At 38.2% G+C, this 22,121-nt stretch overlaps 1 protein-coding gene across 4 annotated transcripts in view; it reads left to right on the top strand.

Moving 5' to 3' along the window:
* Window positions 1-22,121, top strand: part of LOC128694522 (ubiquitin carboxyl-terminal hydrolase 48-like) — a 208,848-nt gene that overhangs the window by 31,754 nt on the left and 154,973 nt on the right. For all 4 annotated transcript variants that reach the window (XM_070097910.1, XM_070097908.1, XM_070097907.1 and 1 more), the window contains 5 exons: window positions 1,430-1,593; window positions 9,626-9,868; window positions 16,785-16,984; window positions 19,396-19,999; window positions 21,057-21,223. In XM_070097910.1, coding sequence (XP_069954011.1) covers window positions 1,430-1,593; window positions 9,626-9,868; window positions 16,785-16,984; window positions 19,396-19,999; window positions 21,057-21,223 — 1,378 coding nt within the window. The remainder of the gene's footprint in view (window positions 1-1,429; window positions 1,594-9,625; window positions 9,869-16,784; window positions 16,985-19,395; window positions 20,000-21,056; window positions 21,224-22,121) is intronic.

The following is a 22,121-nucleotide window of genomic DNA, read 5'->3' as shown; positions in this document are numbered from 1 at the left end:
TCATACGCCTTTTCCAAATCCATAAATGCCACAAAGACCTCTTTAGCCTTATCTAAATACTGTTCACTTATATGTTTCACTGTAAACACCTGGTCCACACACCCCCTACCTTTCCTAAAGCCTCCTTGTTCATCTGCTATCCTATTCTCAGTCTTACTTTTAATTCTTTCAATAATAACTCTACCATACACTTTACCAGGTATACTCAGCAGACTTATCCCCCTATAATTTTTGCACTCTCTTTTGTCCCCTTTGCCTTTATACAAAGGAACTATGCATGCTCTCTGCCAATCCCTAGGTACCTTACCCTCTTCCATACATTTATTAAATAATTGCACCAACCACTCCAAAACTATATCCCCACCTACTTTTAACATTTCTATCTTTATCCCATCAATCCCGGCTGCCTTATCCCCTTTCATTTTACCTACTGCCTCACGAACTTCCCCCACACTCAGAACTGGCTCTTCCTCACTCCTACAAGATGTTATTCCTCCTTGCCCTATACACGAAATCACAGCTTCCCTATCTTCATCTACATTTAACAATTCCTCAAAATATTCCCTCCATCTTCCCAATACCTCTAACTCTCCATTTAATAACTCTCCTCTCCTATTTTTAACTGACAAATCCATTTGTTCTCTAGGCTTCCTTAACTTGTTAATCTCACTCCAAAACTTTTTCTTATTTTCAACAAAATTTGTTGATAACATCTCACCCACTCTCTCATTTGCTCTCTTTTTACATTGCTTCACCACTCTCTTAACCTCTCTCTTTTTCTCCATATACTCTTCCCTCCTTGCATCACTTCTACTTTGTAAAAACTTCTCATATGCTAACTTTTTCTCCCTTACTACTCTCTTTACATCATCATTCCACCAATCGCTCCTCTTCCCTCCCGCACCCACTTTCCTGTAACCACAAACTTCTGCTGAACACTCTAACACTACATTTTTAAACCTACCCCATACCTCTTCGACCCCATTGCCTATGCTCTCATTAGCCCATCTATCCTCCAATAGCTGTTTATATCTTTCCCTAACTGCCTCCTCTTTTAGTTTATAAACCTTCACCTCTCTCTTCCCTGATGCTTCTATTCTCCTTGTATCCCATCTACCTTTTACTCTCAGTGTAGCTACAACTAGAAAGTGATCTGATATATCTGTGGCCCCTCTATAAACATGAACATCCTGAAGTCTACTCAACAGTCTTTTATCTACCAATACATAATCCAACAAACTACTGTCATTTCACCCTACATCATATCTTGTATACTTATTTATCCTCTTTTTCTTAAAATATGTATTACCTATACATATATTCATGATATAGTATAAAAATATTTTGATTATGTGATACGTGAAGATTATATAGTTTTGTAAGTCGTAGCCTAACATGCTGAGAATTGCTAGAAGTATTATTTTTTCAGCAAATGTGGCCAATAAGTACAAGCATCGCTCAGGACTAAGAGTGTCAAGAGGAGCATTCGTGTGGATTTACGTGCGGAGTAATACCGCCGAAGAAGAAATTGCTCGTGTGTCACCACCTGAATCAGTAGTTGAATATGTTCTTCAAAAACAAGAAGAGAGTATGGTAGGTGAAATTAATTTAAGACTTTAACTATGGCATGCCATGTATTTTTAATTCCCATGTGTATGTGTGTGATGGTATTACAACAGTGTAAGGGTGCAATACTCGTTGAAACATGGTGACTCAGAGTAACACATCACAGCTTTAAAGGAATATCATGTATCTTTTTACTGTCTTAGATGTTCCGGTTGTGTTCATGGGCATGTTCCTGGTGTGTTTCTGTTATTTATCCTATGAAATAAATAAAATTTTGGCTAGTTTTGGTTTCTTTCTAGGTTTTACAAGGATCCTCAATGGAAATAAGTCACTTTGTTTGATTTTTTTGGGTTATCCTACGTAATTTATACTGTGTGATAATAAACTTACATGTACAGGAGGGCTCCGTTTTGCAGCGTTACGCTTTAAGGCGTTTTGCTAATACAGCAGTTTTCAGTTATACCCATTCTTTATTTATTCAGACTTCTACAATAAATATATTCACCACTCAGTATATGTTAAAGACAAAAAAAATTTTATGGTAAGTAATGTGAGCACTTATGCATTTTTTAGGCCTCTCTCTGTTGTTCACTGACTGTATGATAGTGTAAATATGTTATCAGGCTTTCATTTGCATTTGAAAGTAAATAAAGACTATGTTTCACCTTACAGCGATTTTCACTTTGCAGTAGCAGCCTGGAAGTAAACTTGCTGTATAAGTGGGTCCCTACTGTACACATATAGTATTGCCACATCTAAGAGTTAGAAAAACTATTACACTTACTACTTGCAACTTTTTCTGGCACAATATACAAATCTAATTTACATGTGTGGTGACTAAAATAAATGTTACATTTATTGGTATTATGGTATGTTATAATTGATTACTTTTTATTATCAACTGTCTAACCTAACCAAATCTAACCTAAATAATGTTAATTGAGAAATTTACTGAAACCCGTATGTGAGAAATTGACTTAAGATTTAGGACGGGTTAATTGTGAACACAATACAAATAAACTTTAATTTATCATTGCTTCAAAATTCTTGTATGAACATTAAATTTAAATTTATACACAGTATTATTATTATCATCAGGGAAACTGGCTAGCCAGGCTTGAGTCCTGGAGGTGAGAAGTACAATACCTGCACTCTAAAGGAGGGGTTTGGGATACTTGCTGTTTAGAGGGAGATCTAAAATGTTGTATCTGTGTGCCTCGGGCAAGACACTGATAGTATAAGTGATGATGAAAATGTTTCTTTTTTGGGTCACTCTGCCTCAGTGGGAGACAGCCAGCATGTTAAAAAAAATTATTATTAGTTACAATGTTTCGCTTCAAATAAACACCATTTTGTTGTGACTTAGGAGCAGTAAGTGCAGCATCACTGGCATTCCCACAACTAGCAGGTGATATATCAGATGCTCACCCAGTGATGCCATATGCAGACTCAGAGCTCTTCTTCTTCTTCTTTCAACTAACCAGCCATATCCCACCGAGGCAAGGTGGCCCAAAAAGAAAAACAAAAGTTTCTCTTTTTAATGTTAGTAATGTATACAGGAGAAGGGGTTACTAGCCTCTTGCTCTCGGCATTTTAGTTGCCTCTTATGACACGCATGGCTTGTGGAGGAAAAATTTTGTTCCACTTCCCCATGGAGATAAGAGGAAATAAACAAGAAGAAGAACTAGTAAGAAAATAGAAGAAAACCCAGAGGGGTTGTATATATATTCTTGTACGTGAATGAATCAAAGTAGAATGACGTGGAGAGCGTATAAATCTGTAGGGGAAGGAAGGCGGGGTAGGGGTCATCCTTGATAAGGTTGGCGGGTACAGGAGGTTTTGTGGGCGAGGGGCTTGGACTTCCAGCAAGCGTGCGTGAGTGTGTTCGAAAGGAATGAATGGAGACGAATGGTATTTGGGACCTGACGAGCTGTTGGAGTATGAGTAGGTTAATATTTAGTGAAGGGATTCAGGGAAACCGGTTATTTTTATATAGCCAGACTTAAGTCCTGGAAATGGGAAGTACAGTGCCTGCACTTTAAAGGAGGGGTTTTGGATATTGGAAGTTTGAAGGGATATGTTGTGTATCTTTTTACGTATATGCTTCTAAATTGTTGCATTCTGAGCACTTCTGCAAAAACAGTGATTATGTGTGAGTGAGGTGAAAATGTTAAATGATGATGAAAGTATTTTCTTTTGGGGGATTTTCTTTCTTTTTGGGTCACCCTGCCTCGGTGGGAGACAGCCGACTTGTTAAAAAAAAAAAATGCATGTGTAATGTGACATAAGTGTAAGTAGAAGTAGCATGATGTACGTGAAATCTTGCATGTTTATGAGACAGAAAAAAAAAGACACCAGCAATCCTACCATCATGTAAAACAATTACAGGCTTTCATTTTACACTCACTTGGAAGGACGGTAGTACCTCCCTGGGCAGTTGCTGTCTCCCAACCTACTACAGTTAGAGCTCTAAGACAGCAAAAATGAAATAGGCATTGAGAAAAACATTTCGTGGTGCAGTTGTCGGCAGACACCACTACCACTGCTGCATATGAGAGGTGCATGTTTCTCTGGATATAAATGCTGAGTTTACTTTAACCCTCTCAGTGTCGGTCCTGTAATATTACAGCTTGAGAGCCAGTGTCTGCCCCATAACACTATGCCAAAATTCTAGCTCCTTCATATCTGGTGGAAGAAAATTGGTAGGCCTAAATATGAAAGAATGGGTCTGCATGATCAGTGTGCGCAGTATAAAAAAATTCTGCAGCATGCAGTACATAATGAGAAATAGAGATGTTTTTGGTTTAAAACAGTGACTTTGCGGTGTATTTTTGTATGGTATTTATGGACGTATTCTCGTTTTCTTGGTCTCATTTGATAGAATGGAAGATATAGTACAGAAATAGAGATGATTTTGATTGGTTTCACGATAAGTACGTGTACCTTGAAATTGAGCTCAAAGTAGTGGAAATATTAGATTATTGGATGTCACTGTCCAATATGTGTCCAACTGGCCAGTCTAATACGCAGTCACTAATAGGTTGACATTATTTATACAATTATTATAATACTGCAGTAGTCCGCATAACAGTAAATCTTCTATTTTTTGTGAGAATAAAAGTTCAAAATGGAAAACGAGTAATATAAGAGGGGTCTGGAGATGTGACTAATGAACAGAGAAAATGTTATTTTAGTGCCAGGAATCTCTGCTTTGTTTATTCTGGACTCTGTTTTGAAATTGGCATCTTTTGAAATATGTGTGAAATTGGTCAAATTGTCAATTTCTGACCACTTTATTGGGTAGTTGAAATTGGTAAATGGGCGATATATTGTTCTCAATCAATAGAACAAATGGAGTTCTAGCAAAATAGCTATGATTTTAGTCGACTGAAACAATGGAATTGGCCAAAAATTGGGCTCAAAGTGGGCTAAATCACCGATGTGTAAATATCACCGAGATTGCTAACTTGGCGAGAGCGTAATTTCGTAAGTTTTTCATCAAATTTCATAATTTTGGCATTATTACACTCAGGAAAAGATTTTCTTATCATTTCCTAAGATTTTTTTTTTGAAAATTTTTTAGATACTGAGTTAAGGATCAAGGGTCTCGACACTGGAAGGGTTAATACCTGTCTTAAGAGATTAGAGTATCCTTGGCTGGTGATGTACAGGTTACATGCAACCTAATGAGGGTTGTGTAGCCAAAAACTTTAAACACATAGAAACACTAGTGTGTGTGTCAAAGTACACAGTATGTATTTCCTACTGTGTTCATATTTCTTTTACTTTTTCTTCATTTTCACTTTATCATGTGCATTTATTTGTGGTGTACTCATTTGTTGTAAGTGTGGTAGGTAGCTATTTGTTTGGTACAGTTTGGTCAATAAACGTGGAATTTCACTTATCAAATTACTTATGCTTTTATTTTGGAACCATTATTATGTACTCAGTTCCTTCCAAAGCAGGAGAGAGAACTGGATTGCTCTCACCATCATGTTTCCTCCTGTTGCCACTCTCCTGCCACTGCATCTAAGTGTCATTTACTCCCATTTTAGTATTTACTTATCAACTCATTACTAATAAATAATCTTATAAACTCTTGGTAGTAGGTTGGTAGACAGCAGCCACCCAGGGAGGTACTACCGTCCTGCCAAGTGAATGTAAAACAAAGCCTGTAATTGTTTTACATGATGGTAGGATTGCTGGTGTTTTTTGTATGTCTCATAAATATGCAAGATTACAGGTATGTCTTGCTACTTCTACTTACACTTAGGTCACACTACACATACATGTACACGTTTATTTATACACACTCATCTGAGTTTTCTTTGATTTTATCTTAATAGTTCTTGGTCTTATTACTTTTCCTTTTATATCCATGGGGAAGTGGAATAAGAATCTTTCCTCTGTAAGCCATGCGTGTTGTAAAAGTCAACTAAAATGCCGGGAACAATGGGCTAGTAACCCCTTTTCCTGTAAAGATTACTAAAAAGAATAATAATAAGAAAATTGTCAAAGTGGGAAGTCTGAATGTGCATGGATGTTGTGCAGATGATAAGAAAGAGATGATTGTGGATGTTATGAATGAGAAGAAGCTGGATGTCCTGGCTTTAAGTGAAACAAAGCTGAAGGGGGTGGGAGAGTTTCAGTGGAGAGGAATAAATGGGATTAGGTCAGGGGTTTCAAATAGAGTTAGAGCTAAAGAAGGAGTAGCAATAATGTTGAAGGATAAGATATGGCAGGAAAAGAGGGACTACAAATGTATTAAATCAAGGATTATGTGGAGTAAAATAAAGGTTGGATGTGAAAAGTGGGTTATAGTAAGTGTATATGCACCTGGAGAAGAGAGAAGTGTAGAGAGAAAGAGAGAGAGAGAGAGAGAGAGATTTTGGGAAATGTTGAGTGAATGAATGGGGAGTTTTGAACCAAGTGTGAGAGTACTTGTGGTTGGGGATTTCAATGCTAAAGTGGGTAAAAATGTTGTGGAGGGAGTAGTAGGTAAATTTGGGGTGCCAGGGGTAAATGTAAATGGGGAGCCTTTAATTGAGCTATGTGTAGAAAGAGATTTGGTAATAAGTAATACATATTTTATGAAAAAGAGGATAAATAAATATACAAGATATGATGTAGCACATAATGAAAGTAGTTTGTTAGATTATGTATTGGTGGATAAAAGGTTAATGGGTAGGCTCCAGGATGTACATGTTTATAGAGGGGCAACTGATATATCGGATCATTATTTAGTTGTAGCTACAGTTAGAGTAAGAGGTAGATGGGACAAGAGGAAGGTTGGCAACAACAAGTATGAGGGAAGTGAAAGTGTATAAACTAAGGGAGGAGGAAGTTCGGGTGAGATATAAGCGACTATTGGCAGAAAGGTGGGCTAGTGCAAAGATGAGTAGTGGGGGGGTTGAAGAGGGTTGGATGAGTTTTAAAAATGCAGTATTAGAATGTGGGGCAGAAGTTTGTGGTTATAGGAGGGTGGGGGCAGAAGGAAAGAGGAGTGATTGGTGGAATGATGAAGTAAAGGGTGTGATAAAAGAGAAAAAGTTAGCTTATGAGAGGTTTTTACAAAGCAGAAGTGTTATAAGAAGAGCAGAGTATATGGAGAGTAAAAGAAAGGTGAAGAGAGTGGTGAGAGAGTGCAAAAGGAAAGCAGATGATAGAGTGGGAGAGGCACTGTCAAGAAATTTTAATGAAAATAAGAAAAAATTTTGGAGTGAGTTAAACAAGTTAAGAAAGCCTAGGGAACGCATGGATTTGTCAGTTAAAAACAGAGTAGGGGAGTTAGTAGATGGGGAGAGGGAGGTATTAGGTAGATGGCGAGAATATTTTGAGGAACTTTTAAATGTTGAGGAAGAAAGAGAGGCAGTAATTTCATGCACTGGCCAGGGAGGTATACCATCTTTTAGGAGTGAAGAAGAGCAGAATGTAAGTGTGGGGGAGGTACGTGAGGCATTACGTAGAATGAAAGGGGGTAAAGCAGCTGGAACAGATGGAAACATGACAGAAATGTTAAAAGCAGGGGGGATATAGTGTTGGAGTGGTTGGTGCTTTTGTTTAATAAATATATGAAAGAGGGGAAGGTACCTAGGGATTGGCGGAGAGCATGTATAGTCCCTTTATATAAAGGGAAGGGGGACAAAAGAGATTGTAAAAATTATAGAGGAATAAGTTTATTGAGTATACCAGGAAAAGTGTATGGTAGGGTTATTATTGAAAGAATTAGAGGAAAGACAGAATGTAGGATTGCGGATGAGCAAGGTGGTTTCAGAGTGGGTAGGAGATGTGTAGATCAAGTGTTTACATTGAAGCATATATGTGAACAGTATTTAGATAAAGGTAGGGAAGTTTTTATTTATGGATTTAGAAAAGGCATATGATAGAGTGGATAGGGGAGCAATGTGGCAGATGTTGCAAGTATATGGAGTAGGACCTAGGTGGTAAGTTACTAAATGCTGTAAAGAGTTTTTATGAGGATAGTGAGGCTCAGGTTAGGGTGTGTAGAAGAGAGGGAGACTACTTCCAGGTAAAAGTAGGCCTTAGACAGGGATGTGTAATGTCACCATGGTTGTTTAATATATTTATAGATAGGGTTGTAAAAGAAGTAAATGCTAGGGTGTTCGGGAGAGGGGTGGGATTAAATTATGGGGAATCAAATACAAAATGGGAATTGACACAGTTACTTTTTGCTGATGATACTGTGCTTATGGGAGATTCTTAAGAAAAATTGCTAAGGTTAGTGGATGAGTTTGGGAGTGTGTGTAAAGGTAGAAAGTTGAAAGTGAACATAGAAAAGAGTAAGGTGATGAGGGTATCAAATGATTTAGATAAAGAAAAATTGGATATCAAATTGGGGAGGAGGAGTATGGAAGAAGTGAATGTTTTCAGATACTTGGGAGTTGACATGTCGGTGGATGGATTTATGAAGGATGAGGTTAATCATAGAATTGATGAGGGAAAAAAGGTGAGTGGTGCGTTGAGGTATATGCTGAGTCAAAAAACGTTATCTATGGAGGCAAAGAAGGGAATGTATGAAAGTATAGTAGTACCAACACTCTTATATGGGTATGAAGCTTGGGTTGTGAATGCAGCAGCGAGGAGGCGGTTGGAAGCAGTGGAGATGTCCTGTCTAAGGGCAATGTGTGGTGTAAATATTATGCAGAAAATTCGGAGTATGGAAATTAGGAGGTGTGGAGTTAATAAAAGTATTAGAGGGCTGAAGAGGGGTTGTTGAGGTGGATTGGTCATTTAGAGAGAATGGATCAAAGTAGAATGACAGGGTGAGCATTTAAATCTGTATGAGAAGGAAGGCGGGGTAGGGGTTGTCCTTGTAAAGGTTGGAAGAAAGGGGTAAGGGAGGTTTTGTGGGCGAGGGGCTTGGACTTCCAGCAGGCGTGCATGAGCGTGTTCGATAGGAGTGAATGGAGATGAATGGTATTTGGGACTTGACGATCTGTTGGAGTGTGAGGAGGGTAATATTTAGTGAAGGGATTCAGGGAGACCGGTTATTTTTATATAGCCGGACTTGAGTCCTGGAAATGGGAAGTACAATGCCTGCACTCTAAAGGAGGGGTTTGGGATATTAGCAGTTTGGAGGGATATGTGGTGTATCTTTATATGTACAGTGGACCCCTGGTTAACGATATTTTTTCACTCCAGAAGTATGTTCAGGTGCCAGTACTGACTGAATTTGTTCCCATAAGGAATATTGTGAAGTAGATTAGTCCATTTCAAACCCCGAAACATACACGTACAAACGCACTTACATAAATACACTTACATAATTGGTCGCATTCGGAGGTGATCGTTATGCGGTGGTCCACTGTATATGCTTCTAAACTGTTGTGTTCTGAGCACCTCTGCGAAAACAGTGATTATGTGTGAGTGAGGTGAAAGTGTTGAATGATGATGAAAGTATATTCTTTTTGGGGATTTTCTTTCTTTTTGAGTCACTCTGCCTCAGTGGGAGATGGCCGACTTGTTGAAAAAAAAAAAAAAACTCATCTTGAAATTTTGGAAAGAATTTTTTGTATAATTTGGTTTTTCTTTGTGTCAGACTGTCAACCACCAACGACAAGCAGAGATGAAGAAGGAAAAAGAAGAGCTTCTTTCCCAGCTAGCTGTATTTGACATGTCAGAAGAGTTTTCTCTGATCTCGGAGCCTCTCCTAAGTGCCTGGTTTAATGACGACGATCTTAAGTACACTCCTCAGCCATCAGTCCTTGCCCAAGCACTCTGTGACCATAAACTTTTCAGTCCACTCAAGTTTCACATGATTAAGTGTGTAAGAACAGAAGGGGTGAGTAAAATTCTGGCTTTGTTTATCTCAATTTGAATTTGTTATTACTGTATCGTGTATGCTGTATTGTTAATGCTGTGAGCCAAAGGTACTTTCTTTGAGAAACTTGCTGCCTGGAGAGAGACAGAAGCATAGAGAAGAGATGATGATCATGATAATCATTATCATGATGATCATTTAAAAGAGGCTGGAGTTAAACAAGATGTATAAATCTGAGATGGAGGGAAAGATGGATAGGGGGTCATCATAGGAAAGGTTAAGGGAGAGGGTAAAAGAGGTTTTGTGTGTGAAAGGCTTGGACATCAACACATATATGTGAGCATGTTAGATAAGGGTGCGTGGAGGTTGGTGGTTTTTATGATTTGATTTACTGTTGGAGTGTGAGGAAGGTAACATTTATGAAGGGATTCAAGGGAAACTGGTTAGATGGATTTGAGCTCTGGAGGTGGAAAATAAGAATAAGAATAAGAAATTTATTTTGACATGATACATAGTTGTACAAAGGAATATAATAGCTGGGTGTACATTCCAAAAACCCCTTTGTATGCAGAGCATTTCGGGCAAACTTAATACAGTATTAACTTAAGATTAGTAAGGCAATAACAGATCATTATATGGTCCTTTGATAAGTTACAGTGTGTACAAGAGTATTAAGTTGTTATAGGTAATACTATCAAGCTTTAATAAGTTTAGTAGAGAAGCTCAGTAGTGAATAATTACACTTTTAAAATTAGTTTTAGCAATTACATTATTGCAAACAATGGTACAATTTGAATTGATTTACAATATGGAATTATTACAATGGAACAATTTAACACAATTCACAACATGAAATTACAGTGGTACCTCGAGTTATGAACTTAATTTATTCCAGAGGGCTGTTCAAGTGACGATACCAAACAAATTTGTTCCCATAAGGATTAATGTAAATAAGATTAGTCCGTTTCAGACCCCCAAAAATACGCTTACAAAAGCACTTACAAAAATACACTTACATAATTGTTCGAGTTAGGAGCTGTTCGAAACCCGAGGTACCACTGTATTACAATTTTGTAATATTAGAGACAATGAAATTTATGGCATCCTAATTTTGAAGTAATGAGTTTATGGTTGAGCAATCCTTAACACAGTATACAGTAATGAAATTGAATTAAGTTTAAGTTGAGCAATCTTAACTTACTTAAAATTTTTTTGTATAGATTTTGAGTAACTGGTAGGTATTGAGTATGGTTTGTCAGGTTAATTTTGGGTGATTAGGTGATTTTAAGTAGAGCCTTAAATTGATTTGCAGGCAGGGGTCCTTTAGTGTGTTCTGGTAATGAATTCCAGATCTTTGGGCTCTTTACATGCATAAAATTTTTGCATAGGGAGAGATGGACACGAGAGATATCAAAGAGTGATTTGTGTCTTGTATTATGGCTGTGTGTTCTGTTACAGTTATCACGGAGGAGTTTGAGAGGAGGGTTTATATTTGAGTATAGTGTTCTGTGTATGTAGTAGGCACAATAATAAGTGTGGATGTTTTGTATGTTAAGCAAGTTAAGATTCTTGAAAAGTGGTGGAATATGATGTCTAGTGCAGGAGTTAGTAATCAATCGCACTGCAGCTTTTTGTTGGGTTATTAACGGTTTGAGGTGATTTCCTGTGGTTGAATCCCATGCACAAATACCATAGGTGAGGTAAGGGTAAATGAGAGAGTGGTACAGAGCAAGGGCTGATTGGGGTACATAGTGCCATATCTTGGAAAGGATACCTACTGTTTTGGAGACTTTCTTGGATTTTTGCATTATGTGTGTCTGCAATTTGAGACCACAGTCAAGGTGGAGACCTAGAAATTTGGCCTCAGTGATTCTAGAAATGGGTGAACCATTTATCATTATGTTTAGCTGTACATTTGAAGGTCTTTCCAAATAGGATGAAGTAGGTTTTGTCTGTATTGAGAGTAAGTTTGTTGGTAGTCATCCAAGTAGATATTTTTAGTAATTCGGCATTTACAGTGTCTGCTAGTATAGTTGGGTTTGGGTGAGAGAAGACATAAGTAGTGTCATTTGCAAATAATATGGGTTTAAGGAGTTTAGATGCATTTGGTAGATCATTGATGTAAATGGGAAAGAGAAGTGGGCCAAGGACACTCCCCTGTGGGACCCCAACAAGAACAGGTTGAGTAGTGGAGTTAGTTCCATTTGTGTATACATACTGATTTCTTTTGCTAAGATAAGATTTAAGGTAATTGAGAGAACGTCCTCTGATCTTGTAATTTTCTAACTTTTGGTGCAATAGGTCATGGTCAGCTGTATCAAAGGCTTTTTGTAAGTCTATGAAAAGTCCCAGGGAGTGTTCCTTTTTTCTGAGTGCTGAATATATTAGTTTGAGCATATGTATAATTGCATCATTAGTACTTTTTGTCGGTCTGAATCCAAACTGACAGTGGTTGAGTATGTTGTGGGATACTAAGTAGAAGTAGACTTGTTTGTGAATTAATTTTTTGAAGATTTTAGATAATAGGGGCAAGTTCAATGTAGGCCTATAGTTGTTCAATTCAATTGGATCACCTCCTTTGAGGATCGGGGTAACCCTTGCTGTCTTGAGTATGGATGGGAAGATTGAAGATTCAATGTATTTGTTAAAGAGAGTTGCAATAATTGGTGACAGCACCTGAGAAGCTTTTTTATACATAAGTGGTGGTAAGTTATTTAGGTCTCCTGCCTTGTTCTTGAGTGTTTTGATGATGAGTGAGATTTCAGTAGTGTTAGTTGGGGCTAAAAATAGAGTATTTGGGTAGTTGCCTGTGAGGTAGTCTTTTGGTTGAATGTTTGAGTTTGGGATTTTGCTTGCTAGCTTTTTTCCTACAGTCGAGAAGAAGACATTAAGTTTGTTGGCAGTATCAGTTAGCTGGAGGAGAGGTTCTCCTGGTTTCGTTAGGTTGATCATTCTGTTTTGTGACATCTTTTTAGATCCTAGAATTTCAGATAAGGTCTTCCAGGCCTTTTTCATATCACCTTTTATGTCATGTAATCTGTTTTCATAATACAATTTTTTTGACCTCCTTATTTGGTTGGTTAATATTGACGAGTAACGTTTTGCTGGATCCTTAGTTATTAGACCCATTCTGTACTGTTTTTCATATAGATGTTTTTATTTATTTTTTTTTTTATTATCACACTGGCCGATTCCCACCAAGGCAGGGTGGCCCGAAAAAGAAAAACTTTCACCATCATTCACTCCATCACTGTCTTGCCAGAAGGGTGCTTTACACTATAGGTAGTAGGTTGGTAGACAGCAACCACCCAGGGAAGTAGTACCGTCCTGCCAGATGACTGTGAAACAGAAACCTGTAACTGTTTTGCATGATGGTAGGATTTCTGGTTTCTTTTCCTGTCTCATAAACATGCTAGATAACAGGGATATCTTGCTACTCCTACTTACACTTTGGTCACACTTCACAGACACGCATATGCATATATATATACGTACATCTAGGTTTTTCTCCTTTTTCTAAATAGCTCTTGTTCTTCTTTATTTCTTCTATTGTCCATGGGGAAGTGGAAAAGAATCTTTCCTCCGTAAGCCATGCGTGTCGTATGAGGCGACTAAAATGCCAGGAGCAATGGGCTAGTAACCCCTTCTCCTGTAGACATTTACTAAAAAAGAGAAGAAGAAAAACTTTATAATAGATGTTTTTTATCAATAGATATGAGGATGCTATTTGTAAGCCAGGGGCTGTTTAGTCTCTTTGCTATGATTTGCTTAGTTTTATTGTGTATTCACTCTGAAGGAGGGGTGGGGATATTGCAACTTGGAGAGGCATCTGATCTGAAATGTCGGCACACCTCTGGCAAGACGGTGATAGATTGAATGATAGTGAAAGTTTTTCTTTTTTTTTTCCTGGTGGGAAATGGCAGGTGTGTTAAACTCAAAAGTCACAAATGTATACTTGTTGGAGTGGAGTAGAGATAGGTACATAATAATATAAACAGTACATGGAAAGTACTTGAGGGACTAGTCCCAAATCTGCACATGGCCCTGACAACATAAGGGAATGAGAGATATGGGAAAATGTGTAGAATAAACCCAGTGAAAAGCAAATTTACCCTGGGCACAATAAAGAACATTGTACCAACCCTGTGATCCCAGACTTTCTAACATCTGACCAGAAAATATCAGAAACACTGTCAGAACGAGTGAAGAAGTCTTCAAGAGACAATTTCCTCTGTCAAGAGCCAGATCAACCAGGCTCTGATGGTGATGTCAGCCTCAGCTGCAACAGCCTGGTTGACCAGGCAAGGGCTGGACAAGCCTGGCCCAGGGCTGGGCTTTGAAAGTAGGGAAAAACTCGAAACTCATGAAAGTTAAATTTTATTTATTATATTTAATCCCACACCTGTCTCCAACTCTTTAGCATTAACTTCTTTTACAATCCCATCTAAAAATATGGTAAACAATTCACTTGTATCTGCGTGCCTCTTGCAAGACAGTGATAATGTGAATGACGATGAAAGTGTTTCTTTTTCGGGTCACCCTGCCTTGGTGGGACATGGCCAGTGTGTTAAAAAAAAAATCACTTGTCTCATAGTTAAAGCAACATATAGGTTTTTTTATTTGTTTTTTATTAACACATTGGCCACTTCCCACCAAGGCAGGGTGGCCCAAAAAAAAAAGGCTTTCATCATTCACTCCATCACTGTCTTGCCAGAGGCATGCCTACACTACAGTTATTAAACTGCAACATTAGCACTCCTCCTTCAGAGTGCAGACACTGTACCTCCCATTTCCAGGACTCGGGTCCGGCCTGCCGGTTTCCCTGTATCCTTTCATGAATGTGTTTTTGCTTACATTCCAACAGCATGTCAAGTCCTGAAAACCATTTGTCTCCCTTCGCTCCTATCTAACACGCTCATGCACGCTTGCTGGAAGTCCAAGCCCCTCACACACAAAACCTCCTTTACCCCCTCCCTCCAACCTTTCCTAGGCTGACCCCTGCCCTGCCTTCCCTCCACTACAGATTTGTAAACTCTCGAAGTCATTCTATTTCATTCCAATCTCGACATGTCCAAACCATCTCAATAACCCCTCCTCAGCCCTTTGGATAATAGTTTTGGTAATTCCACACCTCCTCCTAATCTCCTATCTACAGATTCTCTGCATTATGTTCACACCACACATTGCCCTCAGATATGACATCTCCATTTCCTCCAACAGTGAATGCCTGCAACATTCACAACCCATGCCTCACACCCATACAAGAGTGTTGGTATAACTATACTCTCATACATTCCCCTCTTTGCTTTCATGGATAAAGGTCTTTGTCTCCACAGACTCCTCAGTGCACCACTCACCTTTTTCCCCTCGTCAATTCTATGATTCACCTCATCCTTCATAAACCCATCTGCTGACATGTTCACTCCCAAATATCTGAGCACATTTACCTCCTCCATACTCTCTCCCACCAATCTGATATCCAATCTTCCGTTACCTAATTTTTTTGTTATCCTCATCACCTTACTCTTTCCTATATTCACTTTTAACTTACTTCTTTTACATACCCTACCAAACTCATCACCCAACCTCTGCAACTTCTCTTCAGAATCTCCCAAAAGCACAGTGTCAACAGCAAAGGGCAACTGTGACAACTCCCACTTTGTGTTAGATTCTTTATCTTTTAACCCTATACCTCTTGCCAACACCTGAGCATTCACTTCTCTTACTACTCCATCTATAAATATATTGAACAACCATGGTGACATCACACATCCCTGTCTAAGGCCTACTTTTACTGGGAAATAATCTCCCTCTTGCCTACATACTCTAACCTGAGCCTCATTATCCTCGTAAAGACTTTTCACCGCTTTCAGTAACCTACTTCCTATTCCAGACATTTGCAACATCTGCCACATTGTTCCATTATCCACCCTATCATATGCTTTTTCCAAATCCATAAATGCCACAAAGACCTCTTTTCCCCTTATCTAAATACTGTTCACCTATGTGTTTCACTGCAAGCACTTGGTCTACACACCCCCTACCTTTCCTAAAGCCTCCTTGTTCATCTGCTATCCTGCTCTCTGTGTTGCTCATAATTCTATCAATAATAACTACCATACACTTTACCAGGTATACTTAACAGACTTTTTTTTTTTTTCCAACAAACCGGCCGTATCCCACCAAGGCAGGGTGGCCCAAAAAGAAAAACGAAAGTTTCTCTTTTTAAATTTAGTAATTTATACAAGAGAAGGGGTTACTAGCCTCTTGCTTCTAGTATTTTAGTTGCCTCTTACAACATGCATAGCTTACGGAGGAAGAATTCTATTCCACTTCCCCATGGAGATAAGAGTAAATAAACAAGAACAAGAACTAGTAAGAAAATAGAAGAAAACCCAGAGGGGTGTGTATGTATATGTTTGTACATGTATGTGTAGTGTGACCTAAGTGTAAGTAGAAGTAGCAAGACGTACCTGAAACCTTGCATGCTCACGAGACAGAAAAATGGACACCAGCAATCCTACCATCATCTAAAACAATTACAGGCTTTCATTTCACATTCACTTGGCAGGACGGAAGTACCTCCCTAGGTGATTGCTGTCTACCAACCTATTACCTAGAACTCAACAGACTTATTCCCCTATAATTTTTACAATCTTTTGTCCCCTTGGCCTTTATACAGAGGAACTATGCATGCTGTCTGCCAATCCCTAATACTAATATTAAATAACAAAAAAGGCACAATACCGTGACTGGAACGATACACAAACATGTGTAAAATGCTTCCTTGACCATCTCTCAACACTTGTAGTCATTTGAAAGATTTGGGAATCCTACATAAGGCTGACTTCCAAGGGAGGGAAGTTTCCAAAAGACACAATAGTTATTTATTACATGCATGTTTGTGAATTGGCATAATGAATTATTTTATTTTCAGGTAAAGGCCCTGTTGAGTCATCGGTCTGGGATTCATGAAGATGATACTCTAGTAAAGTTAGGTATGCCACTGTTCTTACCATCAGAATCTGGCTGTTGTAAACAGTGCATTATTAAAGCTGTTAACCACATTTTATTTATAGAAAAAGTTAAGGCACTCCACAAGCAAGCCAAGAAAGAAGCTCGCAGAGAACATGAAGGGTTAGTTTTATTTTTAATTTTTGTGTTTCATCTATTTTTAAGCCATGTATTGAATTGCAGAGATGTAGTTTATCTTTAGAAATTATTACCTCAAATCACTAAAACTATATTAATGGGATCATTGACATTAAGATTTTATAAAAAAAGTAGTTTGATATGCTATTTTTGCTTAGATAAAAATGAATGCTCTCTTTTCATTTCATCATAATATTATACAGAATACTGTGGCTACAGATAGGTATTACAGTGTAGTATAAAACTAATATACAGCTCTTACTTTCATTTTTTGTCATTTTAATAGCTACCTTTGGCACAGATTATTGGTAACAGAGAATACAGGTAGTAGGGAGACTAAATGCATACTACATGTTATATGCATACACCTACCATCTGACTTATGCCTGAGTTTGGTTCCGACTAACTGATCGTTAGTCAAAATGGACGCAAATTGAACCTTTCTACTGAATATCAGCATCACATTATGTAATGATTTTATTTTGTTTTATTTTGGTATTTAATTTTTTACTTTACTTTTATGCTGTTAGTACTGTATTTTATACTGTAAGGTTTAGGAGGAACTGTGTGTACAACACAAACAGTTGTTTATTTCCCAGAACATTTACATAAAAACATGATTGTAAATCGAGTGGTCGTATGTCGAGCAGGTCGTAAGTCGGATGGTAGGTACTTGCCATGATGTTTTGTAAATAATAGTTAATGCAGACTAAGCAAAAGTTCTCAAATGTAAAGTGGAGTTGAATCCTACTTACATGGCTTACTTGTATGTATATGTGTATAAAGTGGAGGTGAAGCATACTTACATGGCTTACCTGTATAACTTCACATTGATCAGGGACAGTTGCATGTCTAGGTGAGTTTCTTTTTTGATAATTCATATGTTTGCAATGATGAAGTACCTCCTCCCATGGGAGACTTAGGTCTCGAGATACTCCCCAGATAAAGAGCCAAGGCCGGGTCACCACTACTTGGAAAAGACCCGGGCCGGGAGAGTACCGGTGAATAAAAAAAAAAAAAATGATGAAAATTTTCTGGCTCTCATAGAGATGAGTTTAAGCTAATTCTTGTTTTAGGATGCATGCAGACAGATCCTCTGCTTTCATGCACACTGATGTATATCATGCAAGTTGGTTTGAGCATTTTCTGTCTCACTGTTCTACACTTCTAGTATTTTCCTTATGGGCCTCATCTACCTTCTCTAGGATTTTAGGTACTGGTGGCAGCATATTTAGGTGAAGTTCAGTGAACCATACCATAGAATATATTTTAAAGTACAATATTAAAAACTTATTTTTGTGAAGAGTTTCATGAACCATGGTGTCCTCTGCCTCCCTTGTCAGTTGTTCCTCATCCAACTGTTCCAGATGGAGCAAAAATCCTGTACATTAAGCAGTTCAGGCAGCAAAGAGATCTTAGGGGCACAGTCAACACTGCAGCAACATATATTTTGTCCCTAACGAAAGATGCATCTCTGCATCAGGGGCAGTGAGGGGCCCCCCACATTTTATTCCATCTTCCCTAGCTGTTGTTTTGGTTACCAACTGATTTTTGGAGCAGCGTTAGAGTCCCAGATAATTTTGATCATTTTTTTTTTTAATACACTGGCTGTTTCCCACTGAGGCAGGGTGACCAGAAAAAGAAGAAACACGTTTATCATCACTCACAAAATCACTGTCTTGCCAGAGGCATGCCAGTACTACAGTTTAAAAGCTGCAATATACCTCCATCCCTCCTTCATAGTCCGGGCACTATACTTCCCACCTCCAAGACTCCAGTCTGGCTAACCAATTTCCTCGAATCCCTTCATAAATACTAATTTGCTCACTCTGACGTTACATTGAGTCTTACAAACCATTCGCCTCCACTTACTCCTATGTAACACGCTCGCACATACTAGCTGGAAGTCTAAGCCTCTTGTACACAAAATCTCCTTTTCTCCCCTCCTTCCAACCTTTCCTTTCGGTTAAAAATCAACTTGTGATTGTAACACAAGTTGATTTAGAGTTCTTAGAGATCAGTATTGGTATGAAGGAGGTGTGACAAATTACAGCTGAGCTCCCTAGGACTCTTGACACAAAAAATCTGTCTTTAGATAAAGCCATAATTCAGTTTTTGTAATACCTGCAGTTACTAAATGTAAAAAGAAAAACTTTTTGCTTCTTCTTTTTTTCAGGTCACCCTGCCTTGGTGGGAGATGGCTGGTGTGTTAAAAAAAAAAGGGACACCTGCAATTGTGCGAATATTGGTGGATGTGTTCTCTCTTTAGGGTTACCTTGTCTTGACAGGAGAGGACTGCTGAGCTATAAAATAAAAGTCATAATTATGCTAATGATGCTTCTTGTAATATTTGCATTTAAAATCCAATTTTTAAATACTATGTGTCTTACTTTCAGACCAACTCAAGTGATTGGATTAGAAACACTGGAGTTTTGGCCAAGGTTAGCATTAAGTGCCTATGTGAAAGAAAATGGAATTGATTTAGAAGGTGAAGAAGAGGAAAATGGAATGGAGATAAGCAAGAAAAATGAGGATAATGTTAAGAATGAAGATGAAAATATTGATAGTGATACAAAAGTTGACAGTTCTCATGTAAATGGTAATGGTTGTGAAAAAACTGACATTAAACCAAAATCAGAGGGGATGGTGGTGTCTAGCTGTGATAAAACAAATTTAGTGCCTGAAACAGATAGTATAATTGCCTGTGATAGTCGGACAGGAGATGTAAATACAGACCTAGATCTAAAAGATAAAGCCGAAAAAGATTTTGGCAACTCGGAAAAAAAATTGTCTAATAGTAAAGGAAATGAAACCAAAGAAGGAAGTAGTGAATTAACCTTATTTAATGAAGATATTGTATGCAGACACAATCTTCTTTCTCCTACTGCATATTCTTCTAAAATTTCTAACGAGTTGGCTCAAGAAATAATGGAACTTTGTGGGGACTCCATACACCCAGCGATGTACCAAGAAGATTTTGACACTTGTCAAGATTGTCGGGTAAGTATGATGAATATTTGTACAGTCATTGCAGTGCTTTTTCTTGCTAGAATCTAGTGTGAAATGCTTATAATACCACCAGCTCATGCTGAAACTGATCATGGATCACAGGGTGTTGGCTTTGGCTAACCCCTTAGTTACAATTTTGTGGCTTTAAGCCAGCTTAGGGCCTATATTAAATTATATGCTTATACATGTGGGCTGAACACTCTGGGCAGTTTATAGTTTTAAATGAGCCCAGCTTTAGGTTATGAGCTCTCAATCTCTGTATTAAGGCTAAAGTCTTCCCTGCCTCTATTTTACAACTGTCTTCACCATGAATTGTATTTCTGGTGGTAGAGTTCTTAGTGCCTAGTGAGACATGGGAGCTAGATGCAAAATATACATTTTTTTAAGTATGAAAAATCTATTTCTGTGCAAGGGTTTGGTGACCCACGGAGACTGCTACACCCACATGTCACCTGATCTTCACTGGCTAAACTAGTGAACTGGCCATTTGGTTATTGAGTACCTGGTGGGTTCCAATTCATTGAATAGTTCTGCTGGTGGTGTTTAGAGGTGAGATGAGGCATGCTTTAGGGGCTGGTAGGGTTCCAGGTGGGTTGTCTGGTCTGTACAGAAATATATTTTTTATACTAGGTGGGAAGGGCAGTGCCTGTACTCTAAAGGAAAGATGGGGATGTTGCAGTCAGAGAGTAACCTGATTGTGATGTATCAACACACATCTAGGAAGATGGTAATTGACTGAATGATCAGTGTTTTTGTCTGTGGATCACCAGACCTTGGCGGGAGACTTACATTGAGTTAAAAAAGCATGTACAGGATTATAGGGAATGAGAGACTGTATGAAACGGGGTTATACAGACAAACCAAACTTTGGGTGAAAGTACTTTACTGTAGATGTTGCTGTGACAGTATCTATCAGTAGGTGTGAGGAAATGTAACTTAAATCTTTGTGCTCACAGTAAAGTACTTTATAGGCATAGGTTTTTCGTGAACCCTACGATTCTTTACGTATGATTCTTACAATAATATCCTCTTGGGTTTTCTCTCACAGACTCTCTTAGAAGAATCGATTCGTGCATGTAGTAGTGGACGACAGCAAAAGAAACAGCTGAATAACCTTTATCTTGAGAAAAAGCGGCCACATCCTACACGTGATACAGGCAAACAAATCTTCCTTGTATCAAGAGATTTCATTGCAGCTTGGAAGACCTACATTAGGTGAGCTAGAACCCATTTATTAAAATAGTGTATAATAGTACTCTAGTACTTTGATGGTAGGCTGTAAAGCTTCAGAAGAAGCATACGTATTAAGGAAAAGCTGCATTTTTACATTATGGCTGTATGATATTTTGAATGTTATTACTTCTGCACCCTGAAGAAGGGGTGGGATGTTGCATTTGGAAGGTAGTCTGATTGTAATGTTAGGACACTTCTGAAATGTGGTGATTGAATGATTGACTGTGAATGTGTTTTCTTCTTTGTGTTACCATGCCTTGGCAGGTGATGGCTGTTGAGTTAAATAAAAACATACTAAAAGTTAGAAAATAAATTTTGCCTTAAATACCATGTATAAAATTTATTTAAATTGCTCGGGTCTGACATCCACAACATTCAGTAAAATTCCTCAAAGAAATTCTGGAACTTTACGTTCAGTATTTATCTAACACATTTAGGGATTTAGGGAAACCGGTTAACCGGACTTGAGTCCTGGAAATGGGAAGTACAATGCCTGCACTTTAAAGGAGGGGTTTGAGATATTGACAGTTTGGAGGGACTTCTAAACTGTCATGTGTGAGTGCCTCTGCAAAGACAGTGATTATGTATGAGTGAGGCGAAAGTGTTGAATGATGATGAAAGTATTTTCTTTTTGGGGATTTTCTTTCTTTTTGGGTCACCCTGCCTCGGTGGGAGACGGCTGACTTGTTGAAAAAAAAATTCATTCAGTTTGGTGATTTTGTCCTTGCCTTTAATGACTTGCATTTTTGTTTTGCATACTTAGTTTACTTTTTACAAACTTGAATGAAAGATCTTGCTCCATCATTCTCTTGCCCACTATTTCTTTTTCAAAATTTCTTCCTTCATCCTTACATTTGTAGTATATTCATTTTTGGCTCTC

This window comes from Cherax quadricarinatus, chromosome 60, assembly GCF_038502225.1.
Source record: "Cherax quadricarinatus isolate ZL_2023a chromosome 60, ASM3850222v1, whole genome shotgun sequence".
Classification (NCBI taxonomy): domain Eukaryota; kingdom Metazoa; phylum Arthropoda; class Malacostraca; order Decapoda; family Parastacidae; genus Cherax; species Cherax quadricarinatus.
The sequence above is the reverse complement of the archived record's forward strand: the minus strand, read 5'-3'. Positions and strand labels throughout refer to the sequence as shown.